Raw genomic sequence first — 18323 nt, 5'->3', positions numbered from 1 at the left:
GCATGGAAAATCCCTGCAGCAGTCGGCTCGTCTCGTGGAGGCAGTTGTTCAACCAAATGAAATGTAAGTCAGATGAGGCGCTATAGGAGGACGGTCTCATTGTATGGCTGAAAGGGAATCAATGGAACCTATCAAACGTATGAAACTACATGTTTGACTCCATTCAATTTATTCCATTCCAGCCATTTCAATGAGCCCGTCCCACTAGTCTCCTCCGGGTATGCATGTAACGCCATATGATATAAAAAAATATAGGCCTACATTATGTCATTGGCTATTTATTAACAATCACATATTATCAAACGAATAAATGCTGACACATATTTGGACAAGCAAGCATGCCTACTGTTCCTTGACAAAGACTTTAACGCACAACATAGACAAGACTACATTAATTTGATTTGGCCAAGAAATCACACAATGCTTGACGTGTCAAAAAGAATAAACAAGCAACAACAACAAAACTAACAGAATGAGAGCGTTGCGCACACCAGCGCGCATGCCTGCATTCCTCCAAACCGTTTAAAATATTTCTGTAATAAAGCCTATTAAAACGTTTTTGTAGTAAAACAGGGGCGGTTCAATGATTGGCTGTGTAAATTTTGGTGCAGTCTCATTGGTCGGAGAGATCTTTGAGAATGAAGGTGCTTTGAGGAGCCTTCCGGAATGTCTTTGAATGGGACTGGACTTGCGCTGCACCGGGCTAAAAAATGCGCACTTAAACACTGGGTCATAACATTGGATTACCTGTATGTGGATATACTCTGTCTTTAACGGACTGACAAACGGACTCAGATTTAACGCCAGGAGCAGGTCTGTTTCTCTGTGTGTGATCTGTCAAATAGTTTTCATCCAACTTTGAACTGGAACCATTTTAACGGACTATAATTCAACAATACGACCACAGTGCCGTTATTATATGCCCCTATCACTGGATATAAAGGAACTTTTATTGTAAATGTTTTTATATATTTATTTCCATAATATTTTTTTTTAATCGGATTTGTGCCAGACATGACGACCTTTGCCCCTTTGCTTCTCGCTCTTGGCTCCATGGCGAGCGTTGCGTACGGGTGCCAACTGCCCACCGAGTGGCGTCCACTGAGTGAGAGCTGCCGTGCGGAACTGGCAGAGATCATTGTGTATGCCAAGGTGCTGGCAATTCACCGGGAGGAGTATGGCGGGGCAGAGGGCATCTACAACTCTCTGTATGGTTATGAGGGCGCTGAGGAAGGGTTGCTCTACTCCGCAGAGGTGGAGCTCATGTGCGACCAGGCGTGGGGCAGCATGCTGGAGGTGCCGGCGGGCTCACGCCTCAACCTGACAGGGCTGGGGTACCTGTCGTGCCAGTCTCACACCGTGATGGAGAACTACTCCTATATCTTCTTCCTCCGGTGAGTCAGGATGACCTGGTGAGTCAGGATGACCTGGTGACCGGGAACCTGTGTACATCGCACAGAATCACAAATACATTTAAGAGTGTGATGCATCATAAATACACACAAAAACATGACAGACTTTACAGTATATAGGCCTGCAATATTTAGCTCCTCTATCCTCTTCTTTCTCGATGTACTGGGTGATATAATACAGACTTGAGCCCCTTTTAGAGGTCACGTTTTGACCCTATAGGAAGCATGCACTCAGTCACTCACAGTGTTTGTTGGTTTACCTCCTACAGGATGGATGAGAACTACAACATCCAGCCCCACGGGGTCAACTTCCAGGACGCCATCTTCCCAGACACTGTAGAGAATCGCCGTACGTTCTCCAGCCTGTTCCAGTTCTCCAACTGCTCCCATGGCCAACCCCTCCAGACCTTCTCCCCAGAGTGGGACCCCCAGGAGGACAGTAGGGTAGGCCAGCAACACACTGCATGCACTGTACATAATGGGGGGGGAGGGGAGAGGGAGAGAAAGGTAGCTAGAGGGGAATATGGGTTTGAGAGGGAGAAAGAGAGAAAGGGAGAAAAATGGGGGAAAAGGTAGATGAATGGCGATAGCAAGAGAAAGGGGCAGGTAGAGAGATGAGAAGGCAGGGTAGGGTCCTCTGGGTCCGAACAGCTGGAAATATAAGTTCTACCTGCTTGTAAAATGTCAACAGACAGCCACACGTGCACACACATGCAGGCACGCTGGCACACACCTACCGTACACACACACACACACAGGTGTGTGTAGCAGAGTAGGGTTGTAACTAAGGCAAGCTATATTAAACTCTATTCTTTACAACCTTGTTGCCCCTGGATACAGCAGGTGCTCACGTGGCTCCCCTCTCTCCAGATGTGTGTACATCTGCAGCAATCATCTCGCTGACCTTCACAGAGTAACGCACAGACACACAGTCAGACATTCACCTCTGAGCCTCCATCAGACAGTACTCTGTTGTGTGAGATGTATTGACGTGTCTCCTTAGCTATAGAGACACAATTTAAGAATCAGAAAAAAAGACAGCACCAACACACACAGACTGCCCACCCAGCTGACCGTGTGTTTGTGTGTGTCTAGGTCACGCTGCTTAACGAGACTAACCTGACTCTGAGATCAAAGCAGTCATTGATTAAGTCATGTGACCTCCTGCCTCCTCTGATTCCCTAGGCATGAGATGTATTTCTACTGAGGTCAAGACAATACAGACACACACTCAGCACTCAGCCATTCCCAAGGTTCACTGGACCAAAGACTGTCGCTGACCTGGTCACATGCTCCTAGTCATACCCCTTCGGGTGTTCACAGATCTGTAGACCTGAAAGGACTGGATAGGTGTTAGCAACATGCGAGAGGCTTCGCTTGGCCATGTATGTGGATTACACCTACGTACCCATTGTTTTCAAGACCTTCAGACACTGAAATGGAACGGGGTCTCAGGGAGACTGGAGTGGAGGGATGATGTCATGTGAAACCTCAGAGGTACAGTGGTCAGGTCTTCTCCTCTTCTTGTGTCTATCCCAGAGAGCCTGTAATACGTTGACCGAAGACTTGTGACACGCAGGGTGTCGAGTTTCTGATGGGTTAACGGGTTGAGAGGTTAGGGGTTAAAGACACTGCGTGCCGCGAGCCCAGGTACTGACATGCAGGGGTCGTAACCTCAGGAGGGGGGTGTGTCCATGTGGAGGAGCAGATGTGTGTGTTGTCAGAGTTTATGCTATGGAAATATAGACAAAGTTAATGGGAGAAAAACAGGCTTAAAAAATTATACTACAAACCTTGTGGGAACCGATCAATGGAACCACAGCTCACACACACCTACACGCAGTGGTGTAGTGGAGGGTAAACGCAACTGAATGCAGTTTACCCCCTTTTTGCTGGAAAATGCATTGAAAGTATAAGGAGTGTTACTTTTTTCACAATGGCCGACGATCAGAGTTTACCCACCTATTTTATTACCACTAAGTCACTGCACACAGACACACACACACAGGTGTGAGGTTAACATGTGACTGAGGCTCTCTTCAGTGATGTGTTGGACAGATGGTGGTTAGTTCGGGATTGGCTGGGAGAGGCTAGGATGATGAGTCTAGCGCCGTCTGCTCTGTAGTTTTCCTGTGGGAACGCTGAGGTTCCAGATGGACATCCCATGCAGGCTGGAAAGCTGGATGGGAAGGTAAGATGAGAGCGCCTCCACTTACACCCAAACCCCCAATCAGCACTCGGTTAAACCCCTTCTTATGCACTCCAGAGCGGTTCCGGAGCGCCAAAACGAAGCCATGGACATTTTGTCCTCAGAATTCCTTCTCTCAAAAGACTTCCTCTCCTTTATTATAGAGAAAAGCCTGCAGGGGTTGATAAATGAGAGATAAATAGAGACCGGTAAGAGAGAGAGAGAAAGAAGGAGGGAGGAAAACAAAGACATATATTGGGGAGAGAGAAAAGAGAGGGGGGAGAGATAAAGAGACTGGAGTTATAGGGAGATGTCGGGACAGATCTGGGTCTCTCATATGAACAAATGCCCCGTTCTGCAATGCGTCTCCAGCCTAAATGCAGGATCACCTCTAAGCATCTTCATAACAGTCAGTCTGTTCTGTGACTCAATCAGTCCTACCTGATGTCCAGAACTGTAGTAATAATAATGCAATAGCCCTCCCTTTCTAACCCCTTTAAATGTTTCATTTCGTTGAATTCAGTCACAGCAAGGGTACATACTTTGTCATCTAATGCACCCTAGCCTTCTTCCCTAGGGCATGGAAAGACCCCCTTCCGCCCACCTCCCCCATACATGCACCCAGTGGAGTATTCACAGTGTGTACTCTGCCAAACAGAAGGACAGTGTATGCTCCATACTGTGGCTGCCACACTGTAAATTGAGCAGACCTGCATGCATACATACCAACCAAGATCCAAGGCGAAATTTGACGTCCGTCCAGGTAGCCAGGAAAAACCTTCCACTAGGGGCAACGGTGAGCACCGTTACCATCAAGTATGCTTGTGATTTCGTCAGGCGTTGTGGATGGGGATGGCGGACGGGCGTAAACTGCGAGCTCTGGCTCCAAGGGTCGTGTGTTAAATCCCAGTGCAAATCTAACCATTTGGAATGAATGCCTAATTTAACTGTCATTGTTTCTGTTGTAACAGTAACCCTATCCCAAACCTAACCACCGTTGAGGCGTTTGGATACATGTTATGTTAGGAGAAATGGGAACAAATGTCAAAATCTGAAGTCAAATTGTTAAAATAGTGGGATCTTGTTGCACATTCAGTCACACACACACACACACACACACACACACACACACACTCGCATTACTCACACACACAGACTGTGTTTAGATAAAGGTTTTACAGCTGCTCAGAGGCTGTAAGAAGGAGGACGGACCTCAGTTCAGGTCAGAGGGTAGACTGATGTGTGTGGTAATGGGTTTGTGTGTTTCTCGGTGTACGTGTCTTTCAGTGTGCAGGTGTGCCTGTTTCTCGAAGTGGTGTTTACACAGATGATCCTCCACAGCAAGCAGGTAACACCCGGATGTTTTGACAGGTGGTGCTGGGGATAGATAGATGGATGGTTGAGAGTTAGCTTTGGATAATGTCCCAAAGTACCAGGTCCCTAGCCCGCGACTAATGTGGTAAACAGCGAGGGAGAGACGTGACACACAGGTCTGGACAGGAGTCCGTTTGTTGGTGCAATATTAGCACAAAAAAATGTTGAGTTTGGATTGTTTTTTCCCCCTAGGGGGTTGAGACCTCTCGTTGTTTAGATCTGAAAATCCAACAGGCGCTGTCCCTGTTGGTGTTTGAGTAGGAGAACCAATCAGTCAAAAAACACAGCCCCCTTCATTATCGACAAGTCTTGCCGATAACAAAACAGGCTTTCCAGACTCGGAAGTCAGAAAGACACTGAGTTTGGTTTCAGGCAGACTACCAGGTCCCTGGATTGGGTGCAATGTCCCATTTAAACTGCCGCTTGTGTGGCCGCGCACCTCCTCCAGGACTGCCACACAGGAGAAATGCCAGGCTGCACAGAAAAGCAAGTGATTGAACATCACTGAGTTCACCCCATTAGTTTGCACTATATAGATCAACGTTTTTCTGTGATCGAATCAACATTATATCAGCCCCTTTTCAATGCAACAAACCAAAACAAATCTAATTTTGCAAGATTGAGTCTTATCTTCTTGTAGGTAGAGCCAGAGCGCAACGGAGAAGAATTCTACTGGCAGGGGTAGCCCATGAGCGATCAGTTCAGATCAGAGCGCAGAACCGCGGTGTTCACGTTTGTAGATATTATTTGATAGTTAGCGAGTTATTAGCCAAGTTATAGATAAGTATAGGTGATCAATGGTTAGAAAAAAAATAAAAAAGCAGTGACACCAACAAGAGCAGTTTGCGGGTTTCTTCTTTGTTCCCATGTTAAACTGTTTCCATGCACCGGCAAAAAAGATAGTTCAGATGTGCGAGTGCCTTTTGAATTTTGAGACCAAGTTAAAAAAATCATGATCAGCCCTTCATAATGTAAAAACGTTTTTTAATTCAATGTAGGCCTGCATTGAACACCACATATTAGGCTACTGTAGGCTATATCATATAAATCAAACACTATTTCCATGTGAAAATGTTATGGGATTGGCTCCATTGGTTTAGTTGTCTACTGTCTAAAATTGTAAGGGTACATCCTCAATGTTCACGGTAGTTGCGTGGCGGAAGTTGCAAAAAAATGTCAAGTTTCCACTCACTCAGTTCAAGTTTCCACTCACAAAACCTAACATTTGCTCAGTGCCCCCCAAAAATGTGAGGGAACTTTGATTGGGTGGTTTAGTTTTTCTGAGGTAAACTATCACTACACTGTGTTAAAAACAACCAAATTTTGATTATTTGGTAACCCAGCGCTGGGTAAATATTGAACATATGCTGGGTTATCTTTACCCAGCCAGTTGGGGGGTGTGAATAACCCAACCTGTTGGGTTGTTTGGATTACCCAAACATGGGTTAATTTAACCATCAGTTGGGTTTTTATTCAGATTTATGCTGGGTAATGTTTTTATGTAATTCAATGGTTATATTCAGGAGGTGTGGCCTATTAGGGGTGTGTATTTCAGGGTTCTTTTTTGGGCCACCCGTGAGAGTGAATGTCATTACAGTTCATCATGTTAAGTTTGTACACTGAACATTTCAATGTTTCTTGAATATTTTTGCACATTACGTTCTAATATACAATTAATAACATTATTATTTACATATTGTAACAAAGTGGTAACTATCCAAATATATAACTCACACTTGTGTAAGTGTCATTAAAGTTACAAAAGTGTCAGTATTCAACCTTAACATGTCATGACAATACAACAGATGTACTGGACTTACAGTTACCCTCACAGGTGGCCAAAAACAACTTCCTGAACGCTACGCCGCTACTAAGCCACGCATCCAGTGTTCTGATCTGATCCTGGTGGGTCATATCTCAATAACCCAACATCAACAATCTTGCTCTTTTTATAGAAAACAACTCAACTAAGTGACCCAATACGTGCAACCCAAAAGTTGGGTCATCCAAACAACCCAACATATTTTGGAGTCCACACTGTCCGCACATTTAACAGTCAGGACTCTAGTACTGGACTTTAGGAGTTACAGCATAGAGCTAAATTATTTGAACTATCATGTTTTTCCTCCCAGATAACACTTTTGTTTAAAGGGAGATGGGATGCTCGTTAGGGCAGAATGTTTTGAGAGCTCGCCATTGGACAAAAACACATGTCAACGCAACCCTCTGGGGATACATTAGGGGCCCGGGGCCCTCCGCAATGCCGACCTGAAGCCTAATGTAGCATTAGGAGGGGAAACCCCACAGAGAGGTCTCGCCCCCTCCAATGAGCTGGAAAATGATGGCCCCTCAGAACCACCATAACTCCGGGAGAGATGATGGGGTACTATATTCCACAGAGGCTACATTGCACCTTGACTCATTGGAGGGGGCGGGACTAGCTGGACTAGCTACAGTACTGTTCCTCAGAGCTTCTTCCACCCAAACTCATGATAAGTGGGTCTTAGAGCCCTTAAAGAGTCAGGGCCCCTACTCCCTGTGGTCTCTCTCACAACCCCTGTGTTCATCAAACCTGAGCATGTAACACACACACACACACACACACACACACACACACAGAGCGTCAGGTCTGTCAGAAACCCTTAGGAGAAGAAAGGCACCAGCCAAGGAGAAGTAACTAAAGCGGCGGAGGTAAACGAACCAAAGGAACACACATTGATGGGAAGATGTCGTCACTGGGTCTCTCACGCTCTCCTCCTGATGCCAACCGACAACATACTTACTGGCATGCTGTATTCGTCCCCATGTTTACAGAAGACCCTCAGGTCAACTTCCCTGTTGCACTATGCTCAAATACATATTCAGACATTGATTTCACAAATTGAGTGTCATGCCCTTTGAAAATGGCGGGACACAAGTATCATCGAGTTGTACATTAAAAAGTTCACCAGATAGTGCACCCCCTTTAAAATGATTAGGTGAATGACACTTCTGCTAATAGATATTTCCATCCAATGTTGATTTAATTTCTCTCTCTCCCCACACACCTCTCTTTCTCTCTCCTCCCTCCCCATCCCCTCCAGCTCTTGTGCTCCTCGGTGCAGGGGGCTCTGTTCGAGGAGGAGGAGAAGAGCAGAAAGCAGCAGGAGCGCCTGGGCCAGCTGGAGAGGAGGAACAGGCAGCTGAAGGAGCGCGTCCGGAAGGTGAAGCGCTCCCTCCGGAATGCCAGGAAGAGCCAGCGCCTTGTGGAGCAGGAGAGGCAAGAGCTGGAGGAGAGGCTGAGGTCAGCGGAGAGATGGGCTGGGCACCACCTCAATACTATCACACAGGAGGCTACGCCCAGCAGATACCAGGAGACTGTGTTTCACCGCACGCCACACACACCGCTTTAGTCTCTGGACTGGATGTTGTTAAAGACTGCTGGGAAGTCTCTCTAATTCCTGTTGTTCACAGGCACACACTCAATACTCATTTAGTGTCGTATATACTGTAGTTTCTACACACATTACAGAGAGGGCATCCAGTAGACCTCGAATAGCAATTTTGTCCAATTTGTATTAGTGAATGACTCGAGAGAATGAGAGAGATAGTGTATAGCTCCTATTAATACACAGCACCGTCATACAGCTGATGGATAGACAGATGAAATGATTTAATTTAGAGTGAGTATATGATGAGTGAATGACTAGAGTGAATGAAGAAAGTGAGGTTACTCTCTGGTAGGTGTGTCTGTGGGCATTTGTGCCATGTGTTGTCTGTGTCAGCACCGCCAAAGACAATGACCATGAGGCATTGGGATTATTATATATGAATGTATTACTGAAGCTGCATATAAACTCTAATCATGATTAATAACGCTTGGGTGTTTTATTTCCAGATTACACAATCTGTTGTTTTTGGCCAAACAAACTAAACACAAACTGAAATTCCATTTTTGGTATAAAAAAGTGAAGAGGTAAAGAAAAGAGTGGAGGATGAGAGAGAGAGAGTTGTGGGTTGCCGTTACGGGCTCAATGGGTTTCCCTCTCTCCTCCAGGCACTGTGGGATAAAGCCAGATGTGCCACCCCCACAGAGACAGACACACACACAGTCTTCACTGTCCTCCCCTTTTGCTGGAGTTCGTGTCCTAAGACTTGAACCTCAACACGAAGACCCCTACAGCCTCAATCTTCATCTGGGTCTGTCAGCACAGGAAAACAAATACCTGTAACTGTAGGGGACAATACACACACACACACACACACACCCTCCACTCTTCTATAGTCTGTCAGTCTATGCTAGGGACACAGAGCAGAACGGAATGTGCTTGCGTGCTTTTCTGGGCAGGAGAGAGGGAGACGCTCTATCAGTCTCTGGATTGGCCCTGAGAAAATTAGCAACATACCAGCTCAGATCCATCTACAGTTAATCAGATGGACCCGCTGCCTGCCATGTTCTAGAAGGTAGAGATGAGGAAAGGGACAGAGAAGAATGAGGAAAAGGATGAGGGGGAAAAGCAAGACAAGGAAGATGTGATGGAGTAGGAAAAGGGGGAGAACGAGGAAGGAGAGAAAGATCGTTCTGGTTGCCGTTTCAGTATATCCCATCGATTGTAGGCCACCTATGGAGCCTAAATAGGAGAGAGTAGGAGGGATGAGGGGCTGTGTATCTGGGCACAGAGGAGAGAGAGAGGGAAACACTTTAAAAGGCAAAAAGATCAGGGAACCCAAAACCTCTCAACTATCCCCCAGCACCACTCTCACGCACCATAACCTCTCGTCCAACAACAGCAGGCCGCCCCCCCCCACCCACACTTGCTCAACTCGCTCTGAGAATGTCATATTGTGCGTGTGTCTAAGTGTGTGTGTTGCTTTGAGTTTGTTAACGTCTGAGAATGATCTCCCTGAGCTTCTCTTTGCATTCCTCTGACCAGGAGAGCAAAAAGACAGACGCAGAGGGGGAGGGGGGGGGGGGACAATGTAAACAAGACGAATGGGTTGGAATTCGCACACGACTCAGAATCCAGATCCATTGTACGGGTTCAAAGGTCAATAACTGGGAGGAGAAAGGCTGACGTGCTAGGGGTGAGTATGAGAGGTGCGCAATGTGGCTGCAGTTTGAATTGGCCCCCAGAAGAACGACAAGGCAATCAGACCACTTTCACCAATTAAGTCCAATCACACTTGGCTATAAGCGGCTAGTTCTAACTATATTAGTTAATTAACAGTCATTTGCTATACAATTAGAAATAAAGTGTATTGGGAAAACACAATATTGATGCCTGAGGCAATTGTTTTGTGAGCATGTAGATCAATGTGTCTTCACATTCACTCAGACCCAGGGTCATAGCTGGACCTGAAGTGGATCTGTGAGAGTAACATCTGTGAATCTGCTAGACGTCTGTCAAATGTCTGTCTGTTGAGCATCTGTGGTGTGTCTGAAGTCAGTGGTTGTGTGTATGGAAGGGTAATGGAGGGACACGACTCCTTTCTAATCTTTCTCTGGTCGTCAAGGCAAAAAGGTCAGGGGTCAACAAACAAGCCAATTAGAAGTGGAAATCAATCTAAGTGCAAAAACAAACTTTGAATGGCTTAAAGTGTAGCAGTCGCTGCACACAGACACACGGAGACGGTTGCTTTATGATCGTTCAGGATTTATTTCAGGAGAGAAAAAAACTAAATCAGTCATTCTGGCTTCTGTCATCGTCATGGTAACTGATATGTGCACATGATTGTCGAAGGCATCGGATATACAAGCCCCATAACAGAAGGTCATCACAGCACAGTAAGAGTGGCAGGGCAACTCACTCTGCCACACAAAGTGGAAGGAGGTGTCTGCTTAACGAAGTAGGAAGAAAGTTGCCCCTTACCACTGATACAAGATCAGATATTTTCTCTTCCCCCTAATGGTTTAGGTTCAGATCAATGGAGGATATGCTGATCCTAGATCTATGGTTGTTAGTATATCTTTTGGTTAGGGTTCAGATTGAGGGAGGATATTCTGATCCGAGATCTGTGGTTAAGGGGAACATCTACCAGGAGTCGTTAGTGAGAGACCGCCACACAAGATGGAGGTTTGTTCTGGTCACATGCAGCGTAATTATGGCCCATTCCCCAGGGTCTGGACCTCACAGGAACCCACAGGGAGATGCAGTGGTTCCCAACAATACTCTGCTCTCTATGGACACATTGATCTTCTTCTTTAGATACAGATACTCACATCATACAATGGCATATAAAAGTTAATGCAAACACTTGTGGAGTTGGATTTCTTTAAGCACTTTTCAACATGCTTTACATTTCATCTTTAGAAAAAAGCATTGCGATGCATTGTGGGATTTTTTTCTCTCTCATGACAGCTGATCATGGGCATGTGTTGGGACGCCTGTTGCCGTAGTGTCAGTGAGCAAGGGGGTAAAGTGGACGACAGATGACTTAGTCAGATACATGTGTAAAAACCGCACAGCTCCATAACAGTGGATGTCGTGTCAGTCAAAGCTTCAACGTTTATACACATTGCAAACTAAAGCCTGAGTTTGCTTTTAAATTTAAAATGTTTTTATTTGTATTTTCTTTAGTCGGATATTGTTTAGAATATTGATGGCGTCATCTCCATGGTAACGCTGTAGATGGCAGTTACTGAGTGTTCAGTACGGTATGCTCTGAATATCGTGGTATCAAAGCTTGGTGTGGTGCGGGATGGAGGTGTGGGGGGCTGTAGCTAATTTAAACACATTAAACATTCCAAAGAGAATACAAATCAACCCCCCACCACACACAAACACACACACACAACATTCGCATAGGTTATCTTACAAATTAGCATTCATATTCACAAGACGTTTCCAACAAATATATCCATTCATATCAGAAAACAATACATGCTTGCCTCGATTAAAATAAATAAATAAACAAAAACGGAGACCTAAAGTAAAGCCCACCCACCCCTAAAATAATCCAGATAATAATACTGCACTTTGACCTCTATATGTAGGCAATTTGCAGGCTATATGCAGGGCTGTGTCTGGCCATAGTCTGGTTAGGGGACCCTGGTGTCGTGAGCGTAACAGTCCCAGTGTTGGGTGAAACTTCTACAGTATACAGTGAACTGGTCTTAAAGAAACTAGAAAGAAAAAGAGAGGGTGGGAGGGGAGGGGTGGGACAGAGAGAAAAGGAGAAGGAAAGGGGGAGAGAAATAGAAAACATCTGGTCTTCTGTCATCTTTCTCCAGATTATCAGAGTTCAGTCCTTCGTTTCAAAACAATCCGTTTCTCAGTGGGGATCGGCCAGGGTCGTAGGTCTAGCTCATAGCTAACCATCAGTGTTTAATCAGGTATAATCAGTTTCAACAGTGCTTTGGCTAGACATTACAATGACATAAAGGGATCGTTGGACTTGGATCTAACTGTGTAGACAAATCTATGCTCGCGACCGGTTTCTACAGCAACAAGGGTCACCACGGCGCCCAGTCCAAATCCCTGAGAACTTGCGTACTGGGTGCCGGTTGATGATGGCTCTTGTGGTGAGGTCATGGCTTTGTAAAAGGGATGGGGGTAGAGACAACAGCTCCACCGTCTTGGATCCTGGGAAACTGATACAGTAGGTCAGGGTTTCCCCATGCTTACACGACACTACAGCGATGGCTGCACTTTTTCATGGGCTTTTTCTGAGGCACATTTGGAAGTGCCTGGTTTCCCACCTGTAGCCCCTGATCTTTAGGATGGGAAACCCCACAGTTAACTAACAGGTGATGGTTAAAACTTTAACAGGGGGCACCCCTGTCCAGCACTCTCCAACTCGATCCCAAACCTGCAGTGTGTTCTATAACAGACTGTATATGCGTCCCATATAGGGTGGTCGTTATAAAAGTCTTACAAAGTAAGACAATAATTAAACATAGTGCATGTTTCCCTTAACAAATAAGTTGTACAATGCTCTGACCCCATTTTGGGTATTTTAAAACTGTTTACAATCTCCATTCTGTCTGATAAATTCACGTAGATGAAGAGTCTAACTTGGTAGCTGTACACACATTATCTAGGTCTGAAACCGCGTCCAAACCTCAACGTGCAAATAGATAAAGCGCTTACTCATGAAACATCACTCAACAGTCTTATGGTACTTTTAAAGCACGTCTTAAACACGGGCGCGAACATAAACATGGAGAAAAAAAGCGCAAGAAAACACAAATGAAAAATGATCCAGTTGGTAACTGTTAACCCAGAGGATGAATTCAAGAAAATAAACAGAATTTAAAAACTCACAAGTAGGACCTTCTAGAAGATGCCGGAAAGACTACAGGGAAATTGAGTTTGACTGACGTAGACAACGGCCAATCCGACGGCAGCTTCTGAAAACACACCCACTTCACTCATCATGGTTTCGGACAGAAACAAACACTCAAAAGGTAAACCAATTAATAATGCTCTCGGAGTGGGTGTGGGTCCACAGAGTCGACACAATGGGCGTGTCCAAGGTGAGTATGGCGTGTTGTGATTGGTGCAATGGGTTTAGAGTCCTCTGCTCTCCCAGTCCTCCCAGATGCAGCGTGGGGGAGGGGCAGGGCGGGGGGCAGGCTGGGTGGGGGTAGTAGGGGCACGGTAAGGAAGGGGAGGGTGCGGTTTTCACCCCTCTCTCTCTCACAGCGCCGTAGCCTCCCAGCTGGTCCCCCGCGGGACCTGGCGTCACTTAGTCTCTGTTAGTACCGTGGCAACAGTGGATGGGTGGGGCCGGGCGAGCTCCGCCCCCCCGGAGGGGACAGAGGAGGCTGCAGACACCAGGCTGCAGGGGGTGGGAGTGGCTGGGGCACCTGGGGGGAGAACAGAGGCTATGAACACACAGTCAGAACTAACAAACTGGTAGTTGGTGTTTACTAGTTCATGGTTTGTGTGTTTGTGTGGATGCATACATGTCCACTTACAGTCCTTGTGAGGTGAGTCCACAGAAAAGCTCTTCTTAATGGCTGCATTAGGGTTCTGGCTCCGAGTCTGGCTTGGACTCAGAGAGGGTTGAGTAGAGCTCTGGCTTGTGGTCTGGTTGGGAGTCTGGTTGGCCTGGTTCTGGTTGGCCTGGTTCCGTTGGTTCTGCATCTGCGCGGCCCGGCTGTTAGGAGGGTGAGGGTGAGAGCTGTCCATGCTCTGGCCCATACTGCTGCTCAACTGCAGTCTCCTCATGTGTCGCACCACTGCAGTGGCATTGAAGGCTTGCTGGAGAGGGAGAGAGAGAGAGAGAGGAAGAGAGGGGAAGAGAGAGAAGAAAGAGCGAGAGAGAGGAAGAGAGTGAGAGAGAAGAAAAGAGAGCAAAAGAAGGAGATAGAGAGAGAGAGGAAGAGAAAGAGAGGATGGAGAGGGAGGAAGAGAGAGAGGAAAGAGAGAGAGAGAGAGAAGAAAAGAGAGCAAGAGAAGGAGAGAGAGGGAGAAAGAGAGAGAGAGGAAGAGAGAGGGAGGAAGAGAGAGAGGGGGGAAGAGAGAGGGGAAGAGACCAGTGTATGATTTATAAACACTACATTAAATAAGCAATCATTCAGACACACTCGGACACTTGAATGACACTCAGACATTTATTACCATACATGCAAACGTACCCTCCATTTGCTCTTGGCAAAGTTTTTCCTGATCTGCCTGCTCACAGACTCGTGGATGTTCTTGCAGAGGGCCGTGTCCCCAGCGATCCTGAACACACACACACAGACACTTTAACATCCCATAATACCCACATGAGTGTGTGTGTGTGTGTGTGTGTGTGTGTATGCGAGCGAGCACGTTTATGATCGGTGTGTGTTGTCTCTCACCATGGGTGTCTGAGGGCCTGGTCACAGGTGAAGCGCTTCGCCGGGTCTTTCTCCATCAGACTGCCGATAAAGTCTTTGGCTGTGAAAACCCACGAGGGAACAGTAGCTCACACTCATCACAACATACACAAACAGTCCACAGTTCAAGGCACATGGTTTCCCACACTCCCTGGCCAGTGTACCGAACACCTGGACGAAGCTCTCTTCCTGTAATAACTACTGTTGTTTCATGGTTTACTGGTTAGACTGGTGCCAAACTGGAGAATATAAGGTTCTCAGATCAGGTCTGTGATGACCTCTTAAAAACACACACAAATTCCAAGAGGACGACGTCACAGCAAAGAGAAAGTAGCTATGGTGGTGTGGTGTCCATATTTGCCAGACGGGAGGAAGAAGAGCTCTGTCTGAAGGGGATCACTCACTCCATTAGACACGCACACACACAGCTTACCTGAATCAGATATGTCGTCCCAGTATGGCGCGTCAAACTCATAGTCTGCTTTGAGGATCTGCTCAAAGAGCTTGGAGTCATTCTCATCGTAGAATGGAGGATAGCCGCACAACCTGCAGACACAGACAGGAAGTGAGCTCATAAAAAAAAAAGGTTAACATGCATTCACTTCCTACTTCAGGGAATTGTTTCCTTTCAAGATGATAATAGAATAACATGATGACGAATGAGACAAATGCTGGAACAACTATTCAATTGATAACAAACTGACAAGGTGAATGTAATGTATCCTAACCCTTTTCTCTGTCTGCTCTCCTAACCTCATCCTGGACTAATTGAACTTCTTGTGGCAAAACGATTTCCATAGAAAACATTAGCCGCCATTATGATGGAACCTCATTAAAATGCCTTTCTCCATCGAACTCTGTTCTGCCTGATGTGGCTGCAATGAGCTTTCTGTTTTTGTGCTTTCATTTGGTTAAAGACTTGGACTTCCTCCGCAGGAGCCGGAGCGATTATTCCACCTGATTACCTGATGCGATCTCGTCACACCTGAGGAGAGGCCCAACCAGGCATGCCGAGACGGATTGTGTGGAGGCGCTCGGAAATCGGCTAACGAGTTCCGAGGCCTGTTCTAATGGTGCTAATGACAAGACGGGAGTAGCTCACTGACCACTGGGAACTCACTGAGGAAACATCAAGGGGTCCAACATCGGGCCTCGACCCAACACTACCATCCACAACTGGATAGTCTTGGATTTAATCTATTTACTTGAACTCTAAACACATATTTGGTCTAATGTAATATTGCCTAGGCTATTCACAAGGATGTTTGAGGACTACTTATTGAACATACAAACATTCACAGTTTAATCCACCAGCTGGACTGACTGACTGTGTGAACTGTTTCTCAGACATTTATTTATCCTCCCTCACATGTGTACAGTAGAGGTGACAGGAGTGCGCACACACACACACACACACACACACACACACACACACCTCTAATGACCCAGTGACAACTAGTGATCCTGATATCCAAAGCTGTGTAAGCATGGAGAGTTACATAACTACATCAATAAGCGGACAGAGATGGATGAACAGGTGAAAATAGAGAAGAACAGAAGGATGTCTGAGCTATTGGGACGGGAGAAAGAACAAGGGAAGAGGAGAAGGGTGAGAGATAGAACCAGAGCCTGCTTCGCACATGACAGAGCGACAAACCATCGAGAGCCAAGAACAACACAGAAAGGGAGAGGGGAGCAAAAATGAGGAACGTTTTCAGCGGATGAGGAAGATTTGCCCTGATGCTCTAACGCCCGAGGTAACTCACACCTTTACATCGTTCTCACAGCCTTTATTGTTCCATTGCCCCTATTCACCCCGTCCCTAACGATAAACTCTAACCCCTATTCACCCCGTCCCTAACGATAAACTCTAACCCCTATTCACCCCGCCCCTAACGATAAACTCTAACCCCTATTCACCCCGTCCCTAACGATAAACTCTAACCCCTATTCACCCCGTCCCTAACGATAAACTCTAACCCCTATTCACCCCGTCCCTAACGATAAACTCTAACCCCTATTCACCCCGCCCCTAACGATAAACTCTAACCCCTATTCACCCCGCCCCTAACCCCTATTCACCCCGTCCCTAACGATAAACTCTAACCCCTATTCACCCCGTCCCTAACGATAAACTCTAACCCCTATTCACCCCGTCCCTAACGATAAACTCTAACCCCTATTCACCCCGTCCCTAACGATAAACTCTAACCCCTATTCACCCCGTCCCTAACCCCTATTCACCCCGTCCCTAACGATAAACTCTAACCCCTATTCACCCCGTCCCCGATAAACTCTAACCCCTATTCACCCCGATAAATAAACTCTAACCCCTATTCACCCCGTCCCTAACGATAAACTCTAACCCCTATTCACCCCGACCCTAACGATAAACTCTAACCCCTATTCACCCCGCCCCTAACGATAAACTCTAACCCCTATTCACCCCGCCCTAACGATAAACTCTAACCCCTATTCACCCCGCCCCTAACGATAAACTCTAACCCCTATTCACCCCGTCCCTAACGATAAACTCTAACCCCTATTCACCCCGCCCCTAACGATAAACTCTAACCCCTATTCACCCCGCCCCTAACGATAAACTCTAACCCCTATTCACCCCGCCCCTAACGATAAACTCTAACCCCTATTCACCCCGTCCCTAACGATAAACTCTAACCCCTATTCACCCCGTCCCTAACGATAAACTCTAACCCCTATTCACCCCGTCCCTAACGATAAACTCTAACCCCTATTCACCCCGTCCCTAACGATAAACTCTAACCCCTATTCACCCCGTCCCTAACGATAAACTCTAACCCCTATTCACCCCGTCCCAAACGATAAACTCTAACCCCTATTCACCCCGTCCCAAACGATAAACTCTAACCCCTATTCACCCCGTCCCTACCGATAAACTCTAACCCCTATTCACCCCGTCCCTACCGATAAACTCTAACCCCTATTCACCCCGTCCCTAACAATAAACTCTAACCCCTATTCACCCCGTCCCTAACAATAAACTCTAACCCCTATTCACCCCGCCCCTAACGATAAACTCTAACCCCTATTCACCCCGCCCCTAACGATAAACTCTAACCCCTATTCACCCCGCCCCTAACGATAAACTCTAACCCCTATTCACCCCGCCCCTAACGATAAACTCTAACCCCTATTCACCCCGTCCCTAACGATAAACTCTAACCCCTATTCACCCCGCCCCTAACGATAAACTCTAACCCCTATTCACCCCGTCCCTAACGATAAACTCTAACCCCTATTCACCCCACCCCTAACCACTATTCACCCCGCCCCTAACCCCCACGCCCCTAACCCCTATTCACCACGCCCCTAACCCTGAACCCTGAACTCTAACCCCTAACACACACACACACACACACACACACACACACACACACACATACACACACATACACACACGCCTAGAACTCAGTCAGTGAGAGCTGGAACACACACAGCGCTAAATCTGCCCTCTGACTCAGAGGTTGTCCACACACAGACAGAGGGGTGAAAAACAAAAGAGAGACATATTGAAAAGTCT

At 46.5% G+C, this 18323-nt stretch overlaps 2 protein-coding genes across 4 annotated transcripts in view; one reads left to right on the top strand and one right to left on the bottom strand.

Annotated features, from left to right (window-relative positions):
- Nucleotides 1-625: 625 nt before the first annotated feature.
- LOC135515916 (coiled-coil domain-containing protein 3-like) lies at nt 626-8825 on the top strand. Of its 2 annotated transcripts, XM_064939779.1 has the most exons (4): nt 626-1394; nt 1682-1856; nt 4888-4948; nt 8058-8825. In XM_064939779.1, the coding sequence occupies exons 1-4, from the start codon at nt 1015-1017 to the stop codon at nt 8465-8467; spliced, it is 1026 nt and encodes a 341-aa protein (XP_064795851.1). In that variant the 5' UTR covers nt 626-1014; the 3' UTR covers nt 8468-8825. The 2 variants fall into 2 exon arrangements, with proteins under 2 accessions (XP_064795851.1, XP_064795853.1); XM_064939781.1 differs by lacking the exon at nt 4888-4948 and having other exon boundaries at nt 8058-8450.
- Nucleotides 8826-10590: 1765 nt separating this feature from the next.
- Nucleotides 10591-18323, bottom strand: part of LOC135515915 (calcium/calmodulin-dependent protein kinase type 1D-like) — a 65874-nt gene continuing 58141 nt past the window's right edge. For both annotated transcript variants that reach the window (XM_064939777.1, XM_064939778.1), the window contains 5 exons: nt 15195-15307; nt 14744-14822; nt 14537-14624; nt 13874-14159; nt 10591-13762 (listed from right to left, as the gene is read on the bottom strand). In XM_064939777.1, the coding sequence (XP_064795849.1) occupies nt 13638-13762; nt 13874-14159; nt 14537-14624; nt 14744-14822; nt 15195-15307 (691 nt within the window). In that variant the 3' untranslated portion in view covers nt 10591-13637. The remainder of the gene's footprint in view (nt 13763-13873; nt 14160-14536; nt 14625-14743; nt 14823-15194; nt 15308-18323) is intronic.

Source organism: Oncorhynchus masou, chromosome 27 (genome assembly GCF_036934945.1).
Source record: "Oncorhynchus masou masou isolate Uvic2021 chromosome 27, UVic_Omas_1.1, whole genome shotgun sequence".
NCBI classification, from domain to species: domain Eukaryota; kingdom Metazoa; phylum Chordata; class Actinopteri; order Salmoniformes; family Salmonidae; genus Oncorhynchus; species Oncorhynchus masou.
The sequence above is the reverse complement of the archived record's forward strand: the minus strand, read 5'-3'. Positions and strand labels throughout refer to the sequence as shown.

Coding starts and splice junctions, on each gene's coding strand:
- LOC135515916 (XM_064939779.1), top strand. CDS start 1,015: ATGACGACCTTTGCCCCTTTGCTTCTCGCTCTTGGCTCCATGGCGAGC. Junction 1,395..1,681: donor TCCTATATCTTCTTCCTCCG/GTGAGTCAGGAT, acceptor TACCTCCTACAG/GATGGATGAGAACTACAACA. Junction 4,949..8,057: donor TGATCCTCCACAGCAAGCAG/GTAACACCCGGA, acceptor CATCCCCTCCAG/CTCTTGTGCTCCTCGGTGCA.